Raw genomic sequence first — 7981 nt, 5'->3', positions numbered from 1 at the left:
GGGAAAGAAGCAGAGTAGGGTCTAAGGGGAAGAGGAAAGGCTGGGCCAGGGATAGGGGCAGGCCAGGGGGCAGGCCCACAATATCTCACCGAGTATGCGTGATGCTATCAAGCCAATAAGGAGACGCAAATAATGACTGCCAGAATAAGGACAGTGATGGACACACAGACGGCAATCAACACTTTCTTCTGTGGGAGAGGAAGGGGTCAGGGAAACTCACTCAGGAGGGGAGGAAGGGCCACCCAGGGCCAGGGAGGGGAGGGGAGGCTCACCTTCCGAGCTTTCTTCTGGTTCTCTAGGGCCATCCTGACATGTTCCTGTCCACGTTCCACATAGTCTGCTGAGCTCAGAATATTCTTCTCAATTCGGTTGATCATCTCCCCCTGCTCAGAGGAGGTAGCAGTTCAGGTAGGTAGGGATGGCTGAGGGGAAAGGGCCCAGTAGTCCCCTCTGCCCACCCCAGCCCCAAATGACCAAAGGACACTCCTGGCAGAAAACACCGCACGAACAAAGATATGGAGGCAGGACCACATCTGACACAAGTTCACACTCCTGAGGTTAGCTCCCAGGCCTCCTCCTATCATGTGGTGCCTTCTGCCCTGGTCTCTTGCTCCATACAACCTCTATTTGCAATGGTGTCTTAGAGCCAAGTGCCTTAAATGGCACAATACCTTTTCAGAGAGGGTGAACTCCCGTCCCCTCACAAAATTGCCTGAATTTGCCTGTTCTTCTAGGCCTGTCTCCCAGCAGCTGTGAAGCCCTTCCCATCCCTGCCTCCTCATGGCACTGCCAACCTCTAGGTTCTGGTACTCTTACTGAATGAAATCCCTTCTCTACAACTCCCAACTATAAAAGGGCATTGGCTGCAGCACTGGTGGGTCAGCTTCTCCAGGACAGGGATGGAAGCTCACCTCACTCCATACAACCAGGCTAGGGCAAGAATACCACTTACCACCCAACCCTGTATAGGTTTTAGGCAGCAACTTTGACTGGAGCAAATAGAAGAATAAGGGTAGATTCTAATAGTGAGGAGGAGCCAGGGTTGGGGCCATACCTGGAATGGGCTTAAGTTGGTGAAGGAGGAATGCTATCTACAGAGGAGTGGCCAGTGGGGTAGCTGTGGAAGTGGATGTAATTCTGGGACACTGCTAATGATGGAAGTAAGTGCCAGCCCTGGGGGTATGGCCCAGCCTGAAGGGGACTAAAAGCCTCAGGGAGAGAGGCTAAGGGTGAAGGCAGGCTGACAGTCACAGCTGGGGTTCTAACTGAACATGGTCTCACAACTGGGGTCTGGGTCAAGCCCAGCCGGCTCCTTGGGGCGCTCACCTGCATCTCCACTTCAGTAGCCAGAAAAGTGAAGATCTCATGAAGTTCACGAATACTGCGTTCAAGTTGCTGGATTTCACTATGCCGGGCTGAGATCTCATTTAGGGCCTGTCGAGTCACCTGCGTGTCCTTCAGTATCTGGGGAGTACAGAAGAGTGGAGGGACATGTAACAGGAAAACCAGCAGCAGGTCAGACATTCCTGTTGAGCTTTGGGGCAGCTCTTTGGCTTAGAACTGGGCCAGGACCCTGCTGAGTGGTCCTGGAAAGTACATTTGTTTCATTCTGAGCCTCGGTATCCCCTCAATCAAGAAGGACCAGGGCTTGGAGAGGATAGGAGGCACAGCAGAGGGAGACCAGCTGTGGCCACTCACATTGGACACAAACACCTCACTTTGCCCGCTGTCCAGCATCTGCTCCAGCTCCTCATCAGACACCATTCCAGCATTTGCTGTGAAGGATAAGGCCAGGTTCAGAGCCCAATCAGATTACCACACCCTGTGGGCCAGGCACAACAACTCACTGATCTTCAGCTGCCTCCGAATCCGCTCCACATTCTTCTCCCGGTATTCAGACTGCATGGAGTTGCACTTGTTGATGAGCTCCACGAATTGCTGGGACAGGACCCCATGCTAAAGATGGAGAATATAGGCTGGGCATCCCCGGGAGGATCCCTGCCCAGTCTGGGCCTGAGCATCCCTACTGGCACAGTGAGCAAACAGCATGAGCGATGATAGATGTCCGTGCCTTAACCATCTTGAAACGCTCCCCCATTCTCTCAAAGCAAAAGCTACAGCCTTACCAGGGCCTTGACCTGCTCCTCCCCCATTTCCCCTCTGACCTCACCTCTGGCCACTGTCCCTCTCTTATTCCCTCCAACCACAGTGGGCTCCTTCCTGCTCCCTGAACAAAGCATACCCCTATCTCAGGCCTTTGCACTCTCTGCTCCTTCAGCCTAGAATGCTCATGCCCCACAAAGGCCTTTAGATCTGCTCCAATGCTACCTTCTGAACGAAGTTTTCTCCACCTTTCGCAATTGCACCTGTCTTCTTCCAGCCCTCTGAACTCTTCTTTCCTGCACCTTTTCCTTAATACTTAACAATGTTCTAAAAAACTGTATTTATTGTGATGATTGTCTCTCCTCACTAGAATGTAAGATCCATGACAAGAGAGATCTTTGGTTCACTACGGTATCCCAAACAGTGAGCATTTAATAAATACTTGTTGAATGCTTGCTGAACACCAGCCGCACTACTCAGATTAGACATGTGCTAGTATGCCTGGAGTTCAGCCTGTTGCCCAGATTTTACTGGTCCCGCTGGGTCCTCAGCCTCTCACACTGATGACCACCACAGGTTCCCCCTGGAAATGCCCTCTCACCTTGTCCAGTTCCCTGATGCCTTATTCCTTAGAGTTCTTTTCTCAAAGACACAACTGCTCTCCTGGCTTCAGCTACACCCTTTCAAGATATTCACACTGTTCCATCTTCGATCTGGGCTCTTTACTGAGCTCTGGGCCTACCTACTCCAATTCTGAACTCCAAGAACTCCTCACTGGGCCCCCAGAGAGAGCCAGTCAGATCACTTCAAATCTCCTTCCTAAGATGTTGATCCAGTGACCCTCTCCCATTGCCCCCTCCAAAGAAGTTCCTCTTTCTGACATCTTGAATTCTGCTCATAGGGCAGAGGATGTCCCTGTCATCTGAGCAGGAAACCTCCCAATCATTTATGACTGCTCCCTCTTTTTCCCTGGGCAGAGCCATTAGCTACCAAGCCTTACCTAAGTAATGTCTTTGTCACCTATTCAAGCTTAAGTCCATATCTTGGCTCCTAGAAAGCATGTCTCCCACAGCTGAGCCCAGATTATATCTAGAGACTCAACGACTTCTCATTGAATGGAAGAGAAGGCAGGGTGTTAAAATGGAATGGGAATCAGGACAGTGCCTGAGAGAGCCAGTCAGATCACTTCAAATCTCCTTCCTAAGATGTTGACCTTGGGTGAGTCTTTTCTCTCTCTGATCCTCAGTTTCCCCATTTGGAAAATCATCAGGTTGGACATGCTCTCCAAGCACCTTCTTATTCTGTCATCTAATGATCTATAAAACACTTGCTGGAATGTCCTAGTTCTGGGAATAACAAACCCACCTGGGTTTTTCTCATTCTCATGTTGACCGAATAATAACTCTCATCAGCTTCCTCCTTCTGGGGCTCTATGGCTGTGGGAAGACACAAGGGTATTGTGGGGAAAGGGGTATTACCTGTGGCTTCTGAAAATTGTTTGGGGATCATGACACAGAGCCAAGGCCATATCCCAGCTACACAATAGACGGGTGCTTATCTCCATAGGATTTTTAAAGGAAATATAACATCATTAAATGACCGATTCTGAGCCTCTGACATGTGAAAGTATATTTTTCTTTGCAATACATCAGAGAATTTCCACAGGTATGCAGAGGCCTCCTAACGAAACCTCCATCTGCCAGCCCAAAGAATTCACACTGGGCAGCAAGAATTGTGGCAGTAAATGATTTCACAGTAATAAAGGAACCCGAAAAGCAGGCATGTGCTGTGTAAAGTACTATGCACTGGAAGCCCGGAGACAGAAATTCTAGACTGCTATGTGACCTGGATATACCGTTGGCTTCTCTGGGCCACTCACTCTCCAGATATATCAGGAGCAGCGCTGAGCCAGAGGGAAGGAGGTTCTAGGAACTTACCCTTCAGCTGCCCGCGGATCTCCCTCCCCAGCTGTTTGATCTCCTCGCGCAGGTTCTGCAGGTCCTGCTTCATGCCTGAACGAGAGAAAGTAGTCCCTGTATCAATAAATCTTCCTGGCCACCACCTGCGTGGAACTGCAATCCCCACAATCCCTTTGGCTGAGCATGCGTTCTGCACCTAGGATTGCACTCACTCTCCTCGGGAAGGGGCGTGGCCAGGATGGTGACCTGCTGCTTCTCCAACTCTCGGACTTTATTCTCCAGCTTGACAATAGTTTGCCGAATTGTCCGGACCTGGGAAGGGTGACTGAGAGGGCTGAAGGAGACACGGGGGTACTCCAGACCGCGTTGCTCCTCGGGTCCTCCAGCCCCCTTGTGAATTCAGGCGGAGACCCCAGCCTCTTACCTTCTGGAAGAACTCATCGTCCGGGTTCCCCAGCCGTGGTGTGCCCGGGTGTACCACCAGTGCGACCCGCTCCTTGTCCTCATCATCCGAGGTGTCATGCGCCTGTCAGGGCCGGGGTCATTGTCATTCACTTCCTTGCTGTCGCTCTCTCCCAGCAGAACTCACGGGCTTCCTGGTCTTCCTCGCTCTCAGCCACCCCTCCCTGCCCCGAAGACCGGGAATCCTGCATTCCAGTCAGACCCCACCCAGTCCTCCCATCCCAACCCTGCTGCCCCAAATTCTCACCTGCTTCAGCTCATGGGTCCTGTCCCGCATGGCGGCCCGATCTCCCTCTCCCTAGCGCCTCAGCCCCCAGGGCCTAAAGATTTTAAGTCTGGAACTCCTGTACCCCACTCACACCCTCCCCTCCGCCCTCCCCCTTCGGACCCTAAAACCCCTCGTGAGCCGTCAGAGGTTCTGTCCCTGACACCATCCGCAGTCAATGGGAAGGATCCGAACACAGGGACCCCCAGGGTTCCACAGGTTAGAATTCCCTTTTCTTTCCCCCCCTCCCGCTCCCTCAGCCTCGGCCCCGCCCACTCTAGGATGACTCAGGGCATGCGCACCAGGTTGCATCTCTTCCCCCGGCGGGAGGGAAAGGCGGAGGTCGGAAGCTGCAGCGCCCCGAACGGAAGCACAACTGCCAGGATGGGAGAGCCTGTCCCGTTTACCGGAACTGCCTCATCTTCCAACGGAAATCTTGTTGCCAAAAGGGGAGGGAATGCGTCGTTCGTACGTAATCTGAGACGCCCAGCATCTCGCATCACCCCATGGTGCCCCGCCCCGCGTCACGTGACCGGCCCGGGGTCAGCCTCTCCGACTACAGAACGTGACGCTTAGACTGTCACGAGTTACGGCTTCTGTCAACAGAACCCCACTCTGGAACACCCTTCTCCTTACAATGTCTCCGGTACCCCGGCATCTGAGCTACGGCCCTCTAGCTCCCGCGAGGCGGGAAAGGAGCGCCGACTATCCCCAGAGACCTTTTGAGGCAGTGGGTGGTAGGACCCTTGATGAATTTGGCTCTATTTCTTTTGAGTCCAGGGACAAGGGCAGACTGATGACTTAGAATTTGGGACTGACAGCATCGTTGGGACCTTGAAATTCATAAAATAATGAGATCCAGTGTCAGAGAATTGCAGGGTTTGAAGAAAGAGAATGGGGGGTGGGAAGTGACCTCACCCAAGGCAGAAATCTCTTCTCCCGCATTCTCCTGGTGCAGCCTCTGACATGCGGGAGGCAGGCGCCCAGCTTGAACACTGTAGTCTGGAGCTGCACTCACCACCTTCTGAACAGCGAGACCATTTTAGGACAGCTCAGGCTGAGAAAAGTGTCTATTATATTGAGCAGTTTGTCTTGCACTTGGGTCTAGCTTCTGGAGAACACACACGCGCACACACACACCCCACCCCACCCCACCCCCCGCATGCATTCTACATTAGAATGGACTGTGAGCTCCTGAAGTCAGTGCATGATTGTTTCGTTCCTACCTGAATCCCCAGCACCTAGTTGCATACCTAGCACATAATGGGCCCTCAATAAATATTTGTGGACAGAATTTAGCCTTTTATGTGTCTGAAGATAAAGCTTATGGTTCCTTGATCTTTTCTTTTAGGCTTCAGGCACTGACAGTGACACTTTTCTAACTCTGGCCCTCTAGATGTTCATTCAATAGGTATTTATTGGGCACTTAATATGGGCAAGACACTGTTCTAGGTGCCAGATATACATCAGGGCCTAACAGATTAAAATGCCTTGCACTTGTGGAAATTGCATTCAATAGGAAGAGTTCCCAAGGCCACCGATTGAGTCTCAGCATACGAGGAATGAATATCGGGTCCCCGGGATCACAGGGCTTTTTCCAGGGAGCTCCTATGAAGTTTCAAGCAAGGAAAAGAATGGTGCCTCTCTAGTATGCCCTGGTAAGGAAACCTAGATTCCTATGACTGAGTTGCTGTGGACTTCTGGAAAGTCACTTGTCTTTGGTCTCAATCTTCTATCTATACAATGGGTGGCAGTAACAGGGTGGGGAGATAATCTTTATAGGTATTCCCTGCTGCGAAGTTCAATGATTATAAGGATGGAAACTGTGTAATATATATGAGGGACTTTGATCTTTCTCTCCCCTTTAGAACCTAGCTCACCTAGTGTCAGGAATGAGGGGATGAGGATACTGGTGCTTTGGTTAACCCACAAGGGAAATGGAGGGTTGGAGGGCTTTTCAGGAGGCCAAGCCCTGCCCCAAGGGATCCCCTGGAGATCATGAAGAAGGATTTCTCTGCTCTTGGGTCTTCTGTATCAGCCTTTGCCTGCCTCCCCACCCCTGCCCCCTTTGTCTCCTTCATATTCTGTTTCTCTGAATAGTACAGTGGAAGGAATTTGGGACATCTGACTCCTAGGCCTGGGTATGATCTTAAATAATTCATTGCTCCTCTCTGGGACTCAATTTCTCCATTGCCCAACTTGATCTGGTAATTTCTGCCTTGCCTAGGGTAAAAACTGAACAATATCAAGTGAGGTTAGGAAAGATGTGGAAGAGTCTTGTGAAATGTTGGGGGGTCCCCTTCTGTGGGCTTTTACTGCTATGGGTTGAACTGTCTCTGGGTCCTACCTGCTTCTTATCTGCTTCTCAGCCTTTTGACAACTTGCCTTCTTGGTTCACAGCTCTGATTTGGAGTTACTGTTGCCTTTGTTAAATTGTCCGGGATTATGATAGTCATTATTTTATTTGTGGTTTCTGGGTGGGATCAAGGGATTGTGACTTAAGGTCCCAGGAGGCTGGGTTCATAGCCTTGTAGTATGGGATGTGGAGGGGATGGGGATCAGAAGCCACCTAGGGAAAATGGCTCTGGGGATGGGGTTCTGCAGAGCCGAATTCTTATCTCTGTTTCATGGTCCTTTGTTACTCAGGCCCTCTGAGCAGGCTTGATATGTGTAATAAGTGTATTGGGTCTTGGATGTGTAGGTGCTGGTGGTGTATGTATATTTTTCTTTTAGTCTGTGTGAAGGTCAGGCCCTACATGGTCCTGAGGCTTGGCAGCCTTCCCTGTCTCTTCCACTTGCAGGTCCATCCTACCAACACTGGAGCTAGATGACCTGGCTTGGAATCCCTGCTTGTTCACTTACTGCATAATTCTATAAGGCAAATTACTTAACCTCTCGATGCCTCAGTGTCCTCATTTGAAAAGGGAACAATAACAGTACCAACCTCATAGAGCTGCTGTGAGGATTAAGTGAATAGGACAATGCTTCATATAATGTAAGTGCTATATAAGTGTTTGCTGCTATTATATGATGGTATGATGATGATTGTTACTCTGAGAGTGTCAGCAGCCCCAGCATCTCCGTCTGGGATCCCACTCTACTGCTTGTCCAGAGTCTCTTTCCCCTTTCCAACTCCTGAGGTCCAGGTCCTAGGCTAATAACCAGGTCCTAGGCTAGTGACCTTACCAACTCCTGTGGATCTCTGATATCTCCACATAGATCTGACACACCA

At 50.8% G+C, this 7981-nt stretch overlaps 1 protein-coding gene and 1 long non-coding RNA gene across 9 annotated transcripts; one reads left to right on the top strand and one right to left on the bottom strand.

Annotated features, from left to right (window-relative positions):
- Positions 1-45: 45 nt before the first annotated feature.
- On the bottom strand, positions 46-5179 carry STX4 (syntaxin 4). 8 transcript variants are annotated; one of them, XM_015590924.2, is made up of 11 exons: positions 5052-5115; positions 4732-4804; positions 4447-4548; positions 4235-4334; positions 4041-4115; positions 3469-3539; positions 1848-1956; positions 1699-1775; positions 1327-1464; positions 273-383; positions 46-188 (listed from the first exon to the last, which is right to left on the bottom strand). In XM_015590924.2, the coding sequence occupies exons 2-11, from the start codon at positions 4759-4761 to the stop codon at positions 108-110; spliced, it is 894 nt and encodes a 297-aa protein (XP_015446410.1). In that variant the 5' UTR covers positions 4762-4804; positions 5052-5115; the 3' UTR covers positions 46-107. The 8 variants fall into 8 exon arrangements, with proteins under 8 accessions (XP_015446410.1, XP_024904221.1, XP_015446411.1 ...); XM_025048453.1 differs by having other exon boundaries at positions 4235-4356; positions 5052-5070; XM_015590925.2 differs by lacking the exon at positions 4732-4804 and having other exon boundaries at positions 4235-4356; positions 5052-5179.
- A 779-nt stretch (positions 5180-5958) lies between these two features.
- LOC112481584 lies at positions 5959-7640 on the top strand. Its single transcript, XR_003046974.1, has 2 exons — positions 5959-6407; positions 7551-7640. It is a non-coding gene; the product is annotated as an uncharacterized LOC112481584 (long non-coding RNA).
- Positions 7641-7981: the final 341 nt, after the last annotated feature.

Source organism: Pteropus alecto, unplaced genomic scaffold, assembly GCF_000325575.1.
Source record: "Pteropus alecto unplaced genomic scaffold, ASM32557v1 scaffold44, whole genome shotgun sequence".
Taxonomy (NCBI): domain Eukaryota; kingdom Metazoa; phylum Chordata; class Mammalia; order Chiroptera; family Pteropodidae; genus Pteropus; species Pteropus alecto.
This window is presented reverse-complemented; position numbering and strand designations above follow the sequence as displayed.

What these genes read in the sequence shown, in the direction of transcription:
- STX4 (XM_015590924.2), bottom strand. Translation starts at nt 4,761, where the DNA reads ATGCGGGACAGGACCCATGAGCTGAAGCAG. An exon ending in GGACCCATGAGCTGAAGCAG is followed by an intron (nt 4,549 to 4,731) that starts GTGAGAATTTGG and finishes CGGCCCTGACAG; the next exon opens with GCGCATGACACCTCGGATGA. An exon ending in TCGGAGGCAGCTGAAGATCA is followed by an intron (nt 1,776 to 1,847) that starts GTGAGTTGTTGT and finishes TATCCTTCACAG; the next exon opens with CAAATGCTGGAATGGTGTCT.